Below are 20,959 nucleotides of genomic sequence, written 5' to 3' on the forward strand. Positions count from 1 at the left end.
GAACCCATTGACTTCCATTCTGTGGACACAATTTTTTTCTTCTGTGGAACACAATATTATGGATGATAAAGAATCATGTGGATCAAAATCCCTCAATGTGCAAATTCAGGAATACAGGAAGTGCTGGACTGGTAATCTGGCATACCGGGCCGAAGCACTTGGGGGCCGATATAATATAATATTATATTTTTTTAATCGGCCAACGACTGGCCCATAAAGCAGGGACAGCGGCCCATTGGTTTATTTTCCATACTGACACTGGGCTGGACCAATCATCTCTTAACAGACTCCACCCCACCCCCCCCCCCCCCAGTTTCTCGTGTCAGATGCAGTCAGTGTTCACACCAAACGCAGTAAATCGCGCTATTAGCGTCTAGTTGGACGCTTGAATATTTTGCTTTTACTCGCTTCATTCGCGTCATGGAGGGGCTTCTGTCAGGCGCCGCCTGTCTAATTGCGAAATGGCGGACATGGATTTAGTTGAGAGGATAGCTGCGCATTATGTGCTATGGAAGGCTGAAGAACGACGTAGACTCGTTCGGTGCCATGTCTGGGTCCATCAAATCCTTCAGAGGCGCAGTCCTTCATTGTTGTTTCGGATTCCTGCCTCCGCTCGCTATGTCATAATCACGTCCCTACAAGAGCAAGCTCCTGGTTCGTAAACGCGGCCCGAATCTTCACCAAAGTTCAGATTTTTCAACTCGCGCGAACTATGGGAAGCCAAATAATCCAAAAGTGGGACGAGACAGCGTGTATTACAGAGCTCGCGCCGCGCTGACATGTCATCTGCGCGATTCAATCGCCCAGCCAGCCGACTCCTCGTCAGAGCACACGTTATTTAAACAGCGCAAACCGTACACTCAAATGTACAATAAAGAAACCCCTCATTCCTTAAAAACATTTACATTTGTTTACATTTACACAAGTCTAACAGTTTTTCCCTACAGAAGACAAAGGAAATCAGGATGAAATGCATAATATTTTTTTATTATTATCTTTAATAGTGTACAAGTAAACGGTAGTGTTTTGCATCGATACTTTGAAGAACTGCACATATGTATAGACTCTGTACTATAGAGGCTACGGAAAGACCTGTACAAAGCAGAAACTTCAATGACTTCCAATATCGTAGTCTTGAGGAGCACGCCTACCTCCTGGAAATGATATAGGACAGTTTACATGTTCAGGTCATTTATTTTATTATTGTAGTACGTTTTGCGCCTAGCCATTTTACCTCAACTATTTATGTTAATAATAGCAGAGGTTTATGGGTAAAATGTAAATGAGTGGCGCCAAATGAACATTGTGTATGTTTTAATTGGTCAGTGCAGCGGATTGGTTGGTGCCACGCTGCCCATCGGTTGGCGATAGGAAATTGAATCGCGCAGATGACATGTCAGCGCGGCGCGAGCTCTGTAATACCCCGCTGTCTCATCCCACTATTGGATTGTTTGGCTTCCCTTACTAATGGTCAATTTGCGCGAATCACACCACAAGTAGGTATAGGTCTATCACCAGGGAGTCAGTCAAGAGAGAGTGAGTACACTGGTCCACTTGCACTGGTACACTGGTCCATGGCACTTAGTTCTCAGCTTTGTAGGTTTTTGGGGGAATGGAACAGTAGATATGCATATCTACAGGGACCGCAAGGATGGTGTACTGGTTGGTTGTGTCCGACCCATTGTGGTGGGCCGGTCTGAGTAAAAATGCCAGGGCCCTTTTTTTGTCCGAGTCCAGCCCTGAATACAGGACCATGCAACTTGAACTATCAAGTCAACAAGTTTTGCAATGGTTCCAGTTCCCTGCTCTGAGCAACCTTGCAAGATATCTCCTCTGCATCCCGGCCACGAGTGCACCTTCCTAGAGAGCACTCAGCATTTGTGGTCGGATTTTGGAGGAGAGACGTTCGTTGCTGAAACCGTCGTCAGTCAGTGACATTATTTTCCTGCATGGATATTTTAAATAATTTAGAAAAATATGATTTTGCAAGTAAGTAAACGGTTTTCGTTAATTTCTTTAAAGACTTACAATTTTTAAATGTCATTTAATTTATTATCAGTTATTGTTGCTGTATTTTTATAGGCTTATTTTCTTTTGTAGGAGAGACGTTGAAGCCGACGGCGGGAATTGTTTTGTTAAATTGTTAGGTTAAAAGGTGATTTAATTTGGCAATGGTTAGCCAACGGTTTGGTTCTTTTGTTTCTAATTTTAAATGACAGATGTCTATTTTTTCTCAGCTACACTTCTCCTGCTGTGTAGACATTTTACATTTATATTTTGAATAAAAAGAACAAATTATTAACAGACATTTATTTCTGCAACACGTGTTCCTTTTGTGTTGACGGCTAAATGTTAAAAGCATCTTGACAAGATGAATACAAATAAATATTTTTTATACAACCTACAGTTTTATTTGTTATCCTTCTCTTTCAGTAGTGGAAATTTAAATGTGATATTGTGGAAAAGGCCCTGAACTGCCTCATAATGGCTGTTTATGATTGGAAATGTAGATTTTATTTCTTGCCATACGTTTGTATAATTAAATCTGAATTCTCTTTCAGATTTAATTTCTATATTTGTACATTGTCCGATCATAGAATCACGTGTTCTTATTGCATGAAATACAAAATGAAAATAAAGCTGCAAACAGCAATCATGGGCAATCACAAGAAATCATTTTTTGTTTTCTATTCAAGTATTTTTTACACCTATTTACAAATCAGTTTGCCCTCACCATGTGCAAAAACTATGAGAAGGATTTAATTGGCAGAAATGACCTAATTATAGCGTAACGGTGCTTTTGGGACCATTCTACCAGGTCTGACAGTACTGACAGTAAAACACTTTTAGGACAGAAAAATTATACAGAGCAAACAAAACAGTATGCGAACACGGGCAAAGATATGACTGCAGCATTGAAACCCACGTATGCTAACTATGATGAGCCTTAAATTCTTCCACTTGATTTAAGATATTGTTGAATTAGTTTTGCATGTTTGTTCTTTTCTTTTTTTCAGTACACACAAAGTAAGTACGTAAGCGTGGTGTATTGCAGCATAAAAAAAAGATTTTATATTCAGTTGTAGCATTGAAATAAAGTGTTTGACAAACCATACTGTCGCACAAGATATTTGAAATGACTGTTATTTACACAGTTGACCAGAATTCTGTTAGAATTCATAATGGGCACCTACTGTAGCTTATATGGTAATCACATTTACTGTTATTTCTTTACATTGGTCTCTTTAAATAAAGCACTTGACATTTAATTTTGCTCACAACAAGCATGACTGTACACACCAGTACTAATAAAGTGTAAATAACTGTTCTTCACCAATTCATCTTATGTCAAAAAAAGAGCTATGTTTGTAAGAAAAAAAATAATCTGAAGAAAAACACAACAAATGTTTAGACTGGGATATCATATCATAGATATTAATCCAGAGGTCGAACATGAGAAGCAATTCTCCATGAAGACAGTGGTTTTGTAATGCACAAAATATTTGTTCGCGAAGCTGATGTTCATAGAGAGCACGAAGGGTCAAGCATAGGAGATGAAAGTTCACAGGCGGCTATAACTTGACGTTGTTGACACCTTTAGTCAGGGTTTGGATGAAAGCCTCGTGGATTGCAGAGAGGAAACGAGCGTCGTTCTGAAAATGAAGAGAGGTTAAAACAGGTGAACACAATGTGATGGCGTCTCTCTCCACACTGTGCACTGTACCTTGATCAGATGTACGAGCGTCTCCTGCAGCTGAGCGCGACTGCACAGTACTGAGGGGAAATCTGCCGTCGTCAAGGGGGGGGTGGGCGACGGGGAGGACGGTGAGATTCTGGGTGGGTCGGTTGCCTTGGCGACAGAGTGCTGGAACACACTGGGGGACATCAGCAGCGAAGACTCCTCCCCCTGGACAACTGGCACCGCCTTCATGTGATCACAAGAACAACACTTTTTAAAATGTACTTCCGTCCCCAGGTGCAAACCGATTCTGACATGACACTCGACGTCAGTGTTGTGAAGATGCACTGAGGGTGTGATACTTACAGGAATGGGTTTCACCAGATTTTGGGTGTTCAGCTCTTTACTCTGTTTCAGAAGAGAAGAATAAATCAAATGACACGAGTCGATATTTATCTGATATTGAGAGGGCCAGACAGAGAAAGAACAGCTCTCACCTGCACAGGAGCTGCACTCTTTCCTGTGAAGGACGGTGGAAGTTTGCAGCCTAAGTCAATGAAAGACTGAGGGCTGACTAACGAGCTGGGCATCTCGTCCCGATCCGTGAGCGGATTCACCAGCACCGGAGGGAGCGGACGCAGGACCGGACCGCAGGACCCCTCTGCGTTCAGTGCGGTTGTTTTGGGGTGTTGAGTGTCCCTGGTGCTGGCCCCCTGGAGCAGAGAGACCACCGCTGTGCCTCCCGGGTCAGCAGAGAGGCGAGGGGTGAACGTCAGAGCGCGGGTGCTTTCTGACAGGGTGGGATTAGAGGACGTTTCTTTCGGCAAAGAGCTTCCAAAAAGTTCCTCCACTGTGATCTGCTTCACTACTGAGTGACCACACTGTGGAGAACACGGAGGAAAGAAGCTTGTTTAGGAAACTATTTGGGGTTATATTATAAAGTGAGACATGAAAGTGATGCATGTGAGGTCTACCATCTCCTGTCGCTCTGTGACCTCCTCTCTCTTCTGACTCGGAGCATCATCTCTTTCCATCCACTGACTCTATAAACACACAATCGCAAAAAACAGTGATGTATAAAGCAAACCTGCCACTGAAACGACATTGAGAACACGCGAGCAAACATTTATCCGTCTCAAAACAAAAACAAATATCCAAATCCATCACTGCAGCATTGTATGATGCTACTCATGACAGATTTAATGGCAAAAGTGTTTACTGACGTCAGTGAATTTGTTATGCTGCGTTTACACCGAATGCATTCAGTCGTGTTCCTCGTTCTCCATTACTCGCAGAAAGGTTCACGTCAGTGACACGAGCTGACAAATATTTTGAATTTGCGTGGAAGACGAGATTGATGCGCAAGTTTTCGTCTTTGCATGAACTTTGTATGCGCATGCAAATTGCTTAATAGTAATGGGGGGGGGGGGGTTCACAACAAATGCGAATCATTACAATATTCTCAACACGCATGTCTTCATAGTTACAATGAAAGGATGATTTATTGATGTTGCGTGTCTTTGATGCGATACCCTCTGATATTCTTCTTTGGCTTTGCTCAGCAGCTCCAGTATATCTGTAGGTCTGCTCTGAACGCAACCGTTCGTCCTGTTGTCCAGAGACACCTGCTGCTGCGCTCGCAGCGCCTCCTTCTTCACGATCCTGCACACACCCACTGAAAACCTCAACACGTATTCACATGTTACACAGACACACTCAGTGCTTTCATTGGTGTGTGTGTTACTCACTGCAGCATGAGCTGGGCAATCCGCTGACAGTCTGTCTTATCATAGAACCAGATACTGTAAATACCCACTGACAGAGAGAAAGAGAACATCACGTAATGCAATGAAGTGAACGTGAGATGTGGGTATGTTTATTTTCGATGTATTTGTATATAGTTCCATCAAAAAGAGATGAAAGAGAAACTACAGTACTTTAACAACATATAACTACGACAGTACTGAAACAGCAGAGGCTCGTGTTCATTTACCGATGGCACGTTTGCGTTGCTCTTTGAGACATGTCCTCTCTCTCAGAATAAAAGTATTTCTATGGCTTGCTAGCCACACATTCTTTACAGTCGGCACATAAACTTACAGTTGCCATTGCGGTACAGTAGAAACGGGTCCTGGAGCTGAAATTCCAGGTCTTTATTGATGGGCTCAACTAAATTTTCAGCACTTAGCCGATTCATGATTGTAAAGCCATGATGGGGGGAGGCCGACCTGCCGACAGACACACGTCACCATCAGCATTTCATACATCTACGGTCGAATATACCTGTGATCCCAACGGGACGACTCTTACCTGGCATAAACAAACAGCGTGCCTTCAATCTCGGTCTTCTCCTGTTAACACAGAGAAATATTTATTGAAACTCTCCGCCATGATGTTATACGAGACGCATCTAAGAATTGTGCATTTCCATCATAGTTGATTTGATGAAATGAAAAGTTTCTATGCACCCTTTGGAAGTGTTGTCTATGTAATAAACATGTCAATGCGGTCTCTTACAGTACAAATCAAGCTGATGTGCATATGACACTACATTATAGGATTTTAACTATTCAAATTCATAACACTCACTTTTGATTCTGAAGTTAAAGTAACAGATGCTGACAGGACTCATAAACAGTGTTGTTCTCTCCGGGCAGGTCACTTATATTATGACGTGTGTGTTATCATTAGCATGACTAAGTCACGTGTGTTCGACTAAATAGTTTTTGTAAATACAAACAAAGCTACTGTGTCATATATGCGCATGACTGTGATCTGCTGCCGTACGGAGACCGATCGCTTCGCATATTATGGGATTATTCTGATTGTAACGTTGCGTAACTTTCATGTGGTTTATTATTATTATTAGAAGCGCACTCTGCTTTGCCTCGTTTAACCCGGAGATAAATGCGCATAATGTGTGCTTTATTGACGGAGTCACCGACTGCTGATACGCATCGTGAATGATCCACTTTCTGTTTTTAATTCTTACGTGTTTGTTTGTAATCGATATAAGACGTCATGACATTATTGAGCTGGTGGCGTTGCTATTAGCAACTGCAGGCTAACTGGCGCGTGCGTAGATCATTTAGGAAAGCGTTGAAATCTCACCCATTCATTCGCTTTCGAGTTGAAGGTGTAAAGCGCGACCTGTCCGGTAACATCCAGCAGTGTCGTTATATAGGGGTCATACTGCTGCAGAGCCGCGAGACTCATCATCTGACCCGCTTTATTCACACACTCCATCTTTACACGGAACACATTACAGGACGGACACTTCCGCTTTGCTGCCTCTCCTATGTACGCGCGAGAGCCCCCTCCCTCAAGTGCCTAAGGGTCCCGAGACAATGAAGTCGAGGACCGTACCGCACTCGTGATGGATGGATGGATGGACGGATGGACGGACGGATGGACGGATGGACGGATGGATGGATGGACGGACGGATGGATGGATGGACGGACGGAGAGAGATGCGTCTCAGTGTGATGGACAAAAGTCGTCGTGAATTTAGGGACCGTCTCCAAAGTTACACACATTCATATGTAGCTACACGTTTCTAAGAAAGGAAAAACCAGATGCTCATATAAGTGTCAGCTATAATGCACACCTTTTAGATTTATGACATTTACAGTTTTTCTCAATTGTTTACACACATTTTCTGAAAGCATGCCTCATATTCTCAGAACTCTACACACAAATCAAAAAACACAAACACAATGGGCAAAACCCCTCAATTCTCCTGCAAAATTAAACTTTACATTCAAAACAATGTTCTTTCTTCTCAAAATGGTATTTTGTTTTCAAATGACACACACAAACCATCATATGAATAAACATTTATAAGAACCAGTTGAACACTGATGTGCTCTATAGAAAACACTATAATGAATGGAAAACACTTCTCCGTTCATCATAATGACTTTGCTCTTTATATGATTCAGTGTTACACTTACTACAGACAGTACATATATAAGTGTGTTGTAAAATAAATAAAATATTTTTTATAGTCAGAACACACAAATACACAATAACAAATATATTTTATTTTTCCAACAAAAACAATGTACAGTGTACATCCCAACCAACGCAAAGTTGCACATACAGTGGTGTACATACAAAACAACAGAAGAATTGACTGTATACAGTTACAGTAAAAAAAACTATGCTGCATCTTCTCTTGGGTCTGACCACAGCACCTCATCCACATCACAAGCAATGTTTTTCAGTCCAGTCATGAAAAGCATCAGCTGCTATATCTCCACATGTGTCTTCTATAGCTTGGAGAAGGGGTATAGGCGTTTGTGACAGGTGTTTACACATGTGAGGAGTCAGTGTGCATATTTGAATGGCAGTGTGTTCCTTGTGAAAACAAGAGATTTTTCTGCCCGAAAATTGTGCCAAATGCAGAGAATTGTGTGTAGTGTTTTGGAAAAAAAGTGCCTTTTAGAACTGCAATGTGAGTGTAAAGCAGGAATTGTGCTTGTAGTTTAGCAGAATTGGTTCAGGGGGTTGGTGCATGCACACTAAAAAATGATGGGTTAAAAATAACCCAACATGGGTTATTTTATAACCAAACCGCTGGGTCACTATTGCACCAGACCAACAGTAGTTAATTTGACCCAGCAAGATGGGTTGGTTATTTTTAACCCAACAGATGAGTTAAATATTCTACCCAAATGCTGGGTCAAATTAACTACAATGCTGGGTTGATTCAACTACATATTTGTTATATAGTGTACCTAAATGCTGGGTCAAATTAACCCATATGCCAGATAATTCTAACACATTACAATACAATTTAAGAAAATAAATTGCAATAGACTACCCATAGCTATAAAACTGTTAAACTACAAACCTAGAGCAGAATACATGCTTTATTTATGCATATATTATGCAATAAAAAAATACAAAAACAAAACAACAATGGAATCTTAGAAAACATTTATTATATTACATTAATTAATATCAACAATAGCATTAATATCACTTAGGTAGAAAACATTCTTATCAAAACAATAATTATGAATGAACTGGCTTAACATTCAACATGCCAACAGTCAACTCTCTTGAACAAATTCACGAAATTCAATGTCTAAGTTCCTATTGAGAGCCATTAGCTCTACTTGCAAGTATTCTACTTTGAATAAACTTGACTAATTTAGACTCCCCTCCTGGGATTTCATATATCATCGTCTGTATGAATTGCCAGACATGTTCACACTGCTTCGGGTATTTAAATGTCACAGACAAAGAATGCCTTGAAGCAGACATCAATGTCCTGAAGCAGTGCTACTTGTTCCAGGGCCTGTCCAGCTATTATCACAAAGACCTGAAATGCACCATGATCAATGCCAAGTGTCAGGATGTGGGGGTATGGTTTACATGCCTTGGCCTCATGGAGGTACTCCACCATGTTTATTCCAGGCTAAAAAAGAAAGAATACAAAAGAGCAAGTGAGAGAGTGCGAGTGAGTAAGGACCAAATGTTTACCGACTACTATAGAATAATTCAAATATAGACATTGTGAGGACCATTTTCCTGGTCCTCACTAGAGAAATTATTGTTTCATTATAAAGTCTAGTTAGCTTGGAATTTAATTTGGAAAAGATTCAGTGCATCTCTAATTCAAAACGTCGATCTGTATCATATGTTCTCAATTGACCTAAAAAGCCATAAATCTATTGATGATCTATCATTACAATAAACATGATCAGAAAATCTGACTATCCTATCTGGCTGATATACATGTTGTGGTCATTGTGTCTCAAGTACCAATATTTGTGTGTAAACAATTGAGAAAAACTGTAATACAATAAACCATCAACTACGAAAATATTGCTTTGATCATATTGAACAGGCTCGTACACAAAAAATGCAATTACTTAAAGTCCCCGTGAACCGGAAGTTGCGATCGTTTTTTCTTCCGTATTCTGACGCATTTTCGAGTGAAAAGGAATGTCAAATGAGAAAATTGGGCGTGGATTGCGTTTTTCTCTGCGAATTGATTGGATGTCTTAAAACGTCTCATAACCTCGGTTCCCTGAGAAGCGGGAACGAGACATTGCGGAGACCGCATATGAAACTCCTCCTCTTTTTCACTTTTCCTGAAGTCCTTTAGGATAACGCCAGTAAAAAACTGGCCAATTGTCGCAAGACATGCACAGTATGCAAATACTGACGAGTCTAGACAGTATAATTACAGTGCATGTGACGGCAATCCTCAGAATCTACGATAGAACGCCCGACCGGTGATAAGCGGCGAACACGGCGATCTACGCAATGTCTCGTTCCCGCTTCTCAGGGAACCAAGGTTACGAAAGTAACCGGAGCCGTTCCCTTTCGAGAGCGGTCACTTCGACATTGCGGAGACCGCATATGGAACGGTAGTACAATCCCGCCGTGAGAGCCAGCAAAAACAGCCCGATAACTGGGATAACACGCACACAGTATGCGGAGCAGACAAATCAACCATTCGCGAGGTCGCCCCAAGCGTTAACCGTTGATTGGCTGAAACCGGCCAATGAACTGCTAGATCACTGAGTACGCCAATGAACTGCTAGATTGGTCTTTTGTCAAATTTGCATATCCAAACCCAACGAATGCAGCGGGCTGCGCTGAACAGGGCAGACACCACAGCAGTAGAACCAGCACGGAAACCCGGGCGATATAATAGCGAACATAAGTACACCAAGCACAGTGTAAACAGCAATGCGGCAACAACTGTGTAGCACAATACATTACAAGGTAGAAGATAAAGCTTAATCAGCACTCACCGAGAGGACTTGAGAAGCCAACGAGGACACATCCAATCTGTAGAACCTGGCGAAAGTATTCTGAGAAGACCAGCCAGCTACACAGCATATGTCCTGAATAGATGTGCCCTTAGACCAGGCCCACGAAGAGGCGATAGCCCTAGTCGAATGAGCTCTGATACCGAAGGGGCAGTTCTGACCCTGGCTTTCGTACGCCAAGGTAATAGCGTCCACTACCCAGTGAGAGAGCCTCTGTTTTGAGACAGCCCGGCCTTTAGTACCCCCACCAAAACGAATAAAGAGCTGCTCCGACTGCCGAAACCCGGATGTGCGATCTATGTAAGCCCGCAAGACCCTTACCGGCCAAAACGGAGCGACAAGAATCACCGACGCCGACTCCTCTCTGATTTTGCACAGCACTAGTGGTAAAATCTTCACCGGAGGAAACGCGTAAAGCCGAACGACCGGCCAAGGCACCGTCAGCGCGTCGCTCCCCATGGGGGAGTGGATCAGCGAGAAATACAACGGGCAGTGTGCGTTCTCGCTTGTCGCGAATAGATCCACTTCCGCCTTCCCGAAGCGTTCCCAAATTAACAGGACTGTGTCAGGATGAAGCCTCCATTCCCCGTGCGGAAGACCCTCCCTCGAAAGCATATCCGCTCCACGGTTCAGATGACCGGGGATATGCGCTGCTCTGATAGAGAGTATATGCCGATCTGCCCACAGTAGGAGACCCGCCGCCTGTTTGAAAAGAGCTCCGGAACGGATCCCTCCCTGGCGATTTATGTACGAAACCACAGACATGTTGTCGGTGCGAATCAGAACATGTTTCTACTCCAGCCTCGACTGGAAAGTATGAAGAGCTAGACACACCGCCTTCAGCTCCAAGCGATTTATGTGCCATTTCCTCAGAGACTGTGACCAAAGGCCGGATGCCGGCATGCCCTCGCACAGCGCACCCCATCCCGAGGACGATGCATCCGTCGTAACGACTGTGCGTCTCGTCACCAGCCCCAGGGGAACTCCCCGACAGAACATGCTCGGGTCGCGCCACGGACTCAGGGCGCTGAGGCAGCTGAGTGTAACCGGGACTCGCGCCCGACCCGAGGACCATGTTCTCCATGGAACCCGAGCCTTCTGCCAGAACTGTAGTGGTCGCATGTGCAGAAGACCTAGGTGGCAGACCGCCGACGCCATGAGACCCAAAAGCCTCTGGAACTCCCTCAGGGGAACAGACCGGCCCGGCCTGAGCAAATGTAGAGCTGAAGAGATGGACTCCGTCCGCTCTGGGGAGAGGCGAGCGCGCATCTCCACTGAGTCGAAACATACCCCCAGATACGTTATAGACTGACTCGGCGTGAGTTTGCTCTTCTGCATGTTCACGCGCAGCCCCAGGGATATCAAGTGATAAAGCAGCATCTGCGTGTGACCGATTAGCGCCTTCCGAGAGTGAGCTAAAATCAGCCAATCGTCCAGATAATTGAGAATGCGCATTCTGCTCGCTCTGAGAGGGGAAAGCGCCGCGTCCATGCACTTCGAGAATGTGCGCGGAGCTAATGCCAGCCCGAATGGGAGGACAGCAAATTGGTACGCTTAATCCTCGAATGCGCACTTGTGCCATGATCTGTTTTAGAGTTGTCATTCTGAACGCTCGCTTGTGAAGCGCTCGGTTGACGCGTCTCAAGTCCAGAATCGGACGCAGACCACCATCTCTTGGGCACTACAAAATACCGGCTGTAAAAACCCGCTTTCCCGCTCGTTCGGAGGGACACGCTCGATCGCTCCTTTCGCGAGCAGGCTGCAGATTTCCTGCCTCAACACAGGCGCGTTTTGCGCTGACGTAAGCGACGGGACCACACCGCTGAAGCGGGGAGGTCTGCGCCTGAACTGCAGGGCGTACCCGTGTTCTATCACGTTTAGTAGCCAAAGAGAGATGCCTGGAATGGCTTTCCACGCGTCCAGAAAGCGGACCGTTTAGGGGAGCGCGCTGGCCCAGCGAGGCTAAATGCACTGGCGGGAAAATAGCTCGCGCGTGAGAATCCAGCGGTCTCTCGTCCACGGGAGCGTCCGGCAACCCCCGAACGTCTGGGAAAAACGGCGCACTCCTCTTTGACGTGGTCCGGCGGCGGCTCGCCTTAAAGTACCAGGAGTCGAGCCTACTTTTTGCCGGCTCTTCAGGTGGATCCCAGGCAATGTCGAGCTCGCTTACGGCCTTCTCGAGAACCCTTACGAACTCCTCGTGGAGGTCTGGGGGGCTCTCTGGATCGGAACGATCCCGCTCCGATCGTGCCCAGTCCTCGTCCGAGACGGACATGGAGTCATCATCCTCCTCGCCGCCGGAGGAAACGGCGTCTGCGATGGAAGGCGGGGGACGAAGGCTCTCGTCCACATAGAGGACTGGGGAAAGAGGTGACGGCAGAGGACGGGGGCCCGGAGCCGGGTCGTCGCCGCCACCTCGCGGGGTGGGTGGACTCACCAGCGGCTCGTTGGCGGCGGTGAGCCTCGACCCTATGAGTCCACGAGCAATGTTCCTACGAGTCCTTAAGACACGAGCTGGCAGGTCCGCACAGTGCGCGCAATCAGACTCGCAGAATGCATCCTCCGCGTGAGCGAGGCCCAGGCAGGCAATGCAGTGCTCGTGAGTATCCTGCGGGCCAATGGTGCCCGCGCAAAGACGACAAGAATGAAGCCATCGGATGCGGTGAAAGAAGTTCTAGTTGCGTCTTCAACGATGGCAGCGTGAAAAAGAAGATTCTGAGGATTGTCGTCACATGCACTGTAATTATACTGTCTAGACTCGTCAGTATTTGCATACTGTGCATGTCTTGCGACAATTGGCCAGTTTTTTACTGGCGTTATCCTATAGGACTTCAGGAAAAGTGAAAAAGAGGAGGAGTTTCATATGCGGTCTCCGCCATGTCGAAGTGACCGCTCTCGAAAGGGAACCTTTGTTATGTGTGATGAAAACAGATGGAGATTCAATGCATCTGCACTTTTCATATTTTGTCTTACATTTAAATTTGCTCAGTCTAAATAGGGTGAGACACTTTCTTTATTGAAGGTCAAGAGGACACTACCAACAGTCCCCAGCTAAAGTCAGTTTCAACCTGGTGGACCCTCCATGTCATTTTCTGAGCTCATTGACACCCACTGTTTGATGGGTCCGGACGTGTGAAGACACTCACCGTAGCGTGATGTTTTTCCACGAATAATAAAGAGCGAGTAACACTATAGTTGCCGTTTGGTGTTAACACATCACCGGTCATAGATTTTCACCCCCACATCATGTAAAAATCCAGTCAGATTTTTGCGTGCACTGGTTTTGAGATTGAAATCATTCAAAAATGCTGTTGGGCTTTAAATAATGGTATATTTTATTTATGAACCCACACAGTAGTGAAACACATAGCAATATTTACATATGATTTGATGGATTATTGTTATAAACATCAGAAATCTAATACAGGTGTGTTGTAACAGGGCTGGAGATCAAGGAGGGAGTCATTCCCTTTAAATTGGAGTTAGAAATGTCACACGTATCATAATGTATGTAACTTTGGAGAAGATCCCTAAATTCATGGATATCAAACGTCCAACTGTCAATCCAATATTATGTCTGTCTGAAACAACTGTGAGGGATAATGTGTTTTCTATATATAAATGTCTATTTTGGTGAAAGCTATATTTAGAGTTTAATGCCAATTCTTTTTTTCAATTTTGCTGCAGTCATAGCAAATCAGTGATGCGATTGTATATAATTATAATGTATACATACTGTAGATGCCTCGATAGCAGCTGTTTTTATGGGCCGTTGTACAAAGCTCATCCACCATATTAGAGCGGTCAATAAACACTGGAGAGCAACTTGACTGCCTCTGCAACCCCCATTGTATTATCAAATGTTATGTGCTGTTGTGTAAACCCAAACATTAAAATAGCTAAATTTACACAATAAAAGAAGACAGCAGCGTTTGTTCACACAACATACAAAAGTAACTATACTTGATCGCTGTATCCACAGTATTTACACATAGTCAAAGTTTTGGTCCTGCTCGGTTGGTAACATAAAAAACAGATAATTAAATTTACAATAGAAACTAGCTTCATTGCATACGAACTACAAGCATAACAATGCAATGATCCATTACAAACTAAGGATGCATGATACATTATCGGCCATACCGGTATTGGCTGATGAACGGTGAATTTTAATGTTATGATAGAATAAGGCAAATATATTATAGCTGATCAATTATAATAATTTCCTCTGGTTAAACCACGTAAATGTAAAATCCAGTACAGTACTGTCTTTCTGTCATGATCATTCACTTACTGTTATTAGCAAAACTTTGTTGATGTAGGTACAGTATGAAGATATTTGTAAATTATAGAAACAAAAGCATAATGTTTGAATCCGACTGCTGTCTTGAGACCGCTTAGACTTGTGGATATAAAGAATGCCTTTCTGGGTTGCTCTGGAAGAACATTTATAATTTGCTTATTAAATAATAAATATACCAGAAAAGTTTAAAAGTTAAATAATTTTTAAATAGAGTAAAGAAGGCTTGGTACATGAATTTCAAACCACTTTTTACCTTTTGTTTTGTTTGTTTTATTTGACATTAATATTTAGATACTGAATATTGGCCAAAACATTGGTTATCGGTTTCCAATGCTAAAGAACGATCAGTTATCGGACAAAATGTACATATCGGTGCATCTCTACAATAAACATTACTTTGAAGGTAAATCACTGCTAACACAAACAAAACTAGATACAAATTTAAAAAGGCAAATCTGTACTTTATTCTACATTGCGCAATAATGTACAGAACAAAACTGAGATCCAATCACTTATATATCAAATAGTTGACTGTTGAAATGACTTTAAAACGTTTTACAGCAGGTGGCCAGTAACTTACTGTAGATTTAATTGACAATTTCGTTTGAAACAAACTGACCTAGTTCTTGTATTTTCTTTCATAAAACAAGACCAGAATATCTTAGGTCACTTTTCTTGTCATGTGAATGTGATTTTGTAGAAGTTTTAAATAATTTGACCAGAAAACAAGACACAATTATTAGGAAGAATGTCATTTTTTGCAGTGTCGCTGAACTAATGCCAGTAGTCTCTTCTTGCTCGTTTTGAAGTGAAGGTGTGTTTTGCTTTTTGATTCAAGTGAAGTTTAACTCAAACTGAAAACAGTACTAAAATTAGTGTGAATTCAATCTACAGTAAATTACCTGCAAAACTACAGCAATGTTTAACAGTGTACGTTGCCTGTCAGTCAAATTGTATCTGTCAATGATTTTAAATTATGAATGTATTTAAGATGTGATGGACAGTGTTTATGTGAACGAATGAAGGAGTTAGTGAAGATTGTTGTGTTTTGCTTTAGCAGCACAGCAGGTTTGAGTCAGAGGATTATTATAAGGGATTAGACAGGTAATCCAGCAGCTCTCTCTCTCTCTCTCTCTCTCAGATGTGCTCTGTTGTCATCATGTGTCACTCAATGAATGAATAAGGGTTATGCTGAGAGAAATGAATGGCGTCCATACAGAGAACCCGAGGTAAGATTTTGCTCGCAAGTGTACTTTCATCTCCTTTCAACATGTCTGTTAACCCTCTGATCTAACCAACTGTATATAATCCAGCAACAGATGTCAGAAGAGTGTCCAATGGCACAGAAAGTGTGTGTGTGTGTTTGTTTTGTTATAATACTCAATGTCAAAGCTGATGAAAAGCCTGTCAGATGTCCCTGTAAAGGTAATTGAATATTCTGCGAACAGAGCCTTTATTTAAAACAGATTGACGGACACGCAGGAAGGGGAGGGAGGGGGGTGTTGATCAGCTGTGTGTGTGGAATAACACCGCTGATGAGATCCTGTGGATGTTTGAGCTCTGGATCTTTTCTAATGGCGATCTGTGGATTTACTGTCACTACAATAATCTCCGTAGCGGAGTGAAGCGCGTCCTCGACGCCCGGATGTTGCGGACACGCGCTCATGGTAAACCGTCAGCATCATCATCCTCCTCATCATCCTCCACAGCACTTTAAACGTGACAGATGAGATGTTTTCATAACATCACACGAAACGGAGCTATTCAATGTGGACGAGGACATGAAGGAATCAGAAGAACCCAATGAAGGTAAAGCGATTTGATGTCTGAATCTCATTTGAACTGTTGATCTTTTGCCGGGCATTAAAAAGGTTGAGTGTAGATGGACATTTCACAGATGTGGTTAACACTTGTGCACTAGCCGCATGCTTTGCTTCTTTATAAAGAAAACACAAACACACTTTATGAACTTGAGTATGGTCATGCTCATACTTGTTGTGTTGTTTTGTTTAGAAGTGACCTGTGCATCCATTAAAACTCACTTGAACTTTTCTCGGGTGTAAATAATGTTTGTTTTTTGAGCAAGTTCATAAAAAGCACAATACTGAAAGCTGCTTTTCCTCCGATTCACAGTGGTAAGTTATGTAAGGTAAGGTTAGGTATGGACGATAACTACTTATTGAAAGTACAAAAAGTAACCTGCAATTGTACGTTTCAAACAGAGATGGGGATAGAGAGGAGGAAAAATGACAGAACATCTTTACGTACCTGCTTAGCTTTTGTCTATCGTATATATTTCTTGCAGGTCCAAAGTATGCCAGCGGCACCAGAGCACCCACCTGTAGAGATGCCCCTCTCATGAGCCATCAGTCTCCGGCTCAGTCCGCTGCCCTGTCCTGGCAAGCGGCGATTCACGCGGCGAGACAATCCCAGGGCACATCCCAGAGTAACAGCATCCCGTCGGCTCCGGCCGGCTCGCTGGCCCATAGGAAACGGCAGCAGTACGCCAAAAGCAAGAAGCAGGGGAGCACCACCAACAGCAGACCACCCAGAGCACTTTTCTGCCTGACCCTGAATAACCCTGTACGCAGAGCGTGCATTAACCTGGTGGAGTGGAAGTATCCTTACATCAGCTGTGACAGACGCTCTATGATAACAGGCAAATATCTGAATGATTGCTGTGTGTCATGTGTTGGACGTTCAAATGTTGTCTCGTACGCGGAATCAACTGAGCGTGGCGTTTGGTAGGTCAAAGCACAGGGGGTGTTGGGTTCAGGTGGCACAGTGAGGGCTTCGAAGGGGTAAAGATCCTACACGACATGAAGGAAGACGACTGCTGTCGGTTTGTGGCATTTCAGTCTTCGGATCAACCGATGGCATGAATGTGGGCTACTTTTATTTTCAGACGATTATAAAAGACAGATTTAGGAAACGTGTTGGTAATTTACGGATGGTAATGTGAGTAATGTGTGCGAGCTTTACAGCAGCTGTCATTTGAAATGACATCATACTGTAACATAGTTTACTCATTTAAGATCCGATGGCAAAAAAAGCAGCTAATTTGAAAGACCTTTTCGACTTTTGCTTAGCTTTAAGCACTCTTTTGTAATGGTGGCACACAGCGCATCATTGTCAGTGTGTTTTGTTGAACTGTTTGCTGCAGACACATGAATCACACTGTTATTTCTCCTTTAACACGTCATCTCCAGACCTTTTGATATCTTTATACTGGTGTCCATTTTTGCCAATTGTGTGGCCTTAGCTATTTACATTCCCTTTCCTGAAGACGATTCCAACTCAACGAATCATGATTTGGTGAGTACTGTGACATCGCCTCTTTGGCTTTCTTCAGGATGACTTGCTGCTAATGGACATTAGACCGAATGACAGTGAGTTTACAGTAGATAACCAAACACTGTCTCTGCATTTACATGAGCTTTTCGTGTAAAACTCCTTTGATACAATTCAAATGACGAACAAAGTGGAAAATGCAAACAAAGGTTTTATACTGTCTTTTATTCATTTAATGAAGGATAAACTACAGCATCCCGTAGCTGCCATATACACTGCAGAAAAGAGCAGCCTGAAATATCTTCATGTCTGTAGTACATTAGTGTTGTTCTTATATTTGTACCTTCTCGCATTGTCGATTTCTCGGTTTGTAAATCTGACGTGAGCACGCTCATAGTGACACAGGACTGATGATCCTGAAACCTCAGCACTTTACTATGTATCACAAGTGAGGAAGATGGAAGTGACTGGCAGGGCACTGAAACTCAATAAGGTGAAGAGAAAAAACCCTGATAGAAACCAGACTAACCTGGGAACCACATAACATTTAGTGTTAGTTTAGTAAACCCAGCTCATTTCAGTCATTGATCAAAACACTGGTAGATATTAAGCTGGCTGTGTAATAATGAATAATGTTTTATGAGGTATGTTGTGTTTTGTTGGAGTTGGTGCTGATACTGATGTTGCGAGTCAGCTACAGTCAACGTGACGGCTCTTTTAATGGGGCTGTTTCTCTGTCTGTTTATCATTATGCCTCTTTATAATCGCATTATGTCTGTCATGGAAATGATTATGATCTCTAACTGTTGGACACACAAACTGTATTACAGCAGCGCTCCATAAAACAGGGTGACTGTCTGTCATTGGTGTGTGTTTGAAGCTTTCAGAAAGATAATGCTGAAATCCCCAGAACAGTTTTATATGATAAAGAAAGACAATGCTGGTCAATCTGTTTCTGTATGATGGAGATGTTCTGTGGGTTAAATTCTATTACATTTATGCTGAGAAAATGATTGTTTCTACCCCCTGTAAAACTTTTTTCATGAAATTTCTGCACTTTACATGTTCATTGTGTAGCAGGACATTGAGAAGTGCTGGAAACCTTAAAGCTCCAAAAAGTACATATATAAATCAGTGATCCAAACAGTGGGTTAAAGGGATATTTCACCAAAAACAACTGTCTTCTTGCACCATCTTGTCATTTTAAACTTGTTCTGCAGAACACCAAAGAACATATTTTACAGATAGTTGGTAACCGAACAGCACCAATGCAAGTCAATGGGCCGGTTGCAAAACGTCTTCTTTTGTGTTCTGCAGAAGAAAGAAAGTCATAAAGGCTCAAAATGACAAGAGACATGATGACAGAATTGAGTTTTTTGGGTGAACTATCACTTTAGAGGTCCGGTTGAATGCGCAGTTTCTTCCGATCTCATATTAATCTTGAGTACCTATAGAGCAGTATTGTATACTTCGTATCTTCGAAGAGTATTTAGTTTGATCACCTTTATAAAAGAGAGAGACAGCTGTACGACTGTTTCTGAAAAGAGACAACATCTTGGGGTGTGCAGGGGGAGGTACTTAATCACGAGCACACAATACATCATCGCATTATCCCTGCATAACTCATATTGTTTACCTCATTTGTAAGTCGCTTTGGATTAAAGCATCTGCTAAATGTAAATGTTTAGTGTTGATTCACTGTAATTTTGTGTATTTTACAATAGGCAATTACGTGCCGATTGCCAACAAAACACAGACAGTTTGACTCACCGCGTGCAGTTCATGTCCAGCATCTTTTAGCACTGGGACCACTCCATCTGTCAGTTTCAAACCATCTCCAAATCCAGCGTTTATATAACATCCATTACTGATATGCCGTGAACAATCAGACACACCTAAAGTTCACTATCGTAAGAGTAAGAAGCCAATTTTTAAGCAGCACAGACATTCATGATGGTAAGCGGGTCTCGCTCGTCGGTTGGCTCATGGGCAGGCTCTTTCTTTCGCCTTGCCGTTCTTTTCCAGGAGAATGGTCACGACACAGGGATCCAGACTAGTTGGAGTGCTGGGGGAGTGCATCAAGTACAGAAATACTATATACAATACATACTCGTTTTTTAACAAGTTGACCATGGTAAGCATGAGAAGCCAGCACGTTTAACAGTGTAAAGAAATCAGAATAGCATGATACCCCATCTTTAAAGACCAGAAAACCGACTGCTAAAGCATTAGACGAATGGACATCAAGAGCTGTGGGTCAGCATTTGAAGAACTGATGACGTCTAGAATAGTTTTGAGGTTTTGTCAGGAACTTGCATTGGTGCTTGTGTAATGATCAGATATTCATTCAGTTGTCATGACACAAATATGCAGAGCGAGCTGGAGTGGTTCAGGTCGCTGTCGCCCCGGCTGTTGGGTTTGTCCAGTAACATCAGTTTGACCTAGCAGTCACAGCAGTATTTAACCTTTCTTTCCAGTCCACTCCACTCTCTCGTGCATGCTCATTGATCCTTCCTAACCTACAAATGAGACCTATATTCTCAAATCCACAACTGTGACTGTCTGCTGTTAACCATTAGTCAACTGTGCAAGGTTGAATGGATGTTTTCTCGGGTGGGTCATGAGGTGAACTTTTGAATATCCCATTTCTGGGAATTGCAACGTTTCTTATAAATCAATTGCATTTTTGATAGCTTGAACATGCTCGAAAACATTGCACACATGTCAGAAGTGGCGAATCTGGTGTAGGTTTCTGATAACATTTTGACAACATCTCTGTACAAATATTAGGTTATAGTCATAGCACCACCTACTGGCAACAGGAAATATGGCACAAATAAATGACTGTCAAAGTCTTCTTATATTTACCTACTGAACAGCAAACCATTTACTGTT

The 20,959-nt window shown here is 42.8% G+C and overlaps 2 protein-coding genes across 3 annotated transcripts in view; one reads left to right on the top strand and one right to left on the bottom strand.

The window, feature by feature from the left end:
* Positions 1 to 2,592: 2,592 nt before the first annotated feature.
* On the bottom strand, positions 2,593 to 7,195 carry dcp1a (decapping mRNA 1A). 2 transcript variants are annotated; one of them, XM_079468304.1, is made up of 10 exons: positions 6,791 to 7,195; positions 5,990 to 6,030; positions 5,780 to 5,907; positions 5,428 to 5,494; positions 5,212 to 5,341; positions 4,654 to 4,722; positions 4,177 to 4,560; positions 4,046 to 4,087; positions 3,725 to 3,925; positions 2,593 to 3,653 (listed from the first exon to the last, which is right to left on the bottom strand). In XM_079468304.1, the coding sequence occupies exons 1-10, from the start codon at positions 6,923 to 6,925 to the stop codon at positions 3,573 to 3,575; spliced, it is 1,278 nt and encodes a 425-aa protein (XP_079324430.1). In that variant the 5' UTR covers positions 6,926 to 7,195; the 3' UTR covers positions 2,593 to 3,572. The 2 variants fall into 2 exon arrangements, with proteins under 2 accessions (XP_079324430.1, XP_079324429.1); XM_079468303.1 differs by having other exon boundaries at positions 2,705 to 3,653; positions 5,167 to 5,341; positions 6,791 to 7,192.
* Positions 7,196 to 15,923: 8,728 nt separating this feature from the next.
* Positions 15,924 to 20,959, top strand: part of cacna1db (calcium channel, voltage-dependent, L type, alpha 1D subunit, b) — a 36,731-nt gene continuing 31,695 nt past the window's right edge. The window contains exons 1-4 of the mRNA XM_079467106.1: positions 15,924 to 16,002; positions 16,391 to 16,582; positions 17,079 to 17,391; positions 17,983 to 18,088. Of these exons, the coding sequence (XP_079323232.1) occupies positions 16,555 to 16,582; positions 17,079 to 17,391; positions 17,983 to 18,088 (447 nt within the window). The 5' untranslated portion in view covers positions 15,924 to 16,002; positions 16,391 to 16,554. The remainder of the gene's footprint in view (positions 16,003 to 16,390; positions 16,583 to 17,078; positions 17,392 to 17,982; positions 18,089 to 20,959) is intronic.

The sequence above is a fragment of the Barbatula barbatula genome (genome assembly GCF_947034865.1).
Source record: "Barbatula barbatula genome assembly, chromosome: 11".
Classification (NCBI taxonomy): Eukaryota; Metazoa; Chordata; class Actinopteri; order Cypriniformes; family Nemacheilidae; genus Barbatula; species Barbatula barbatula.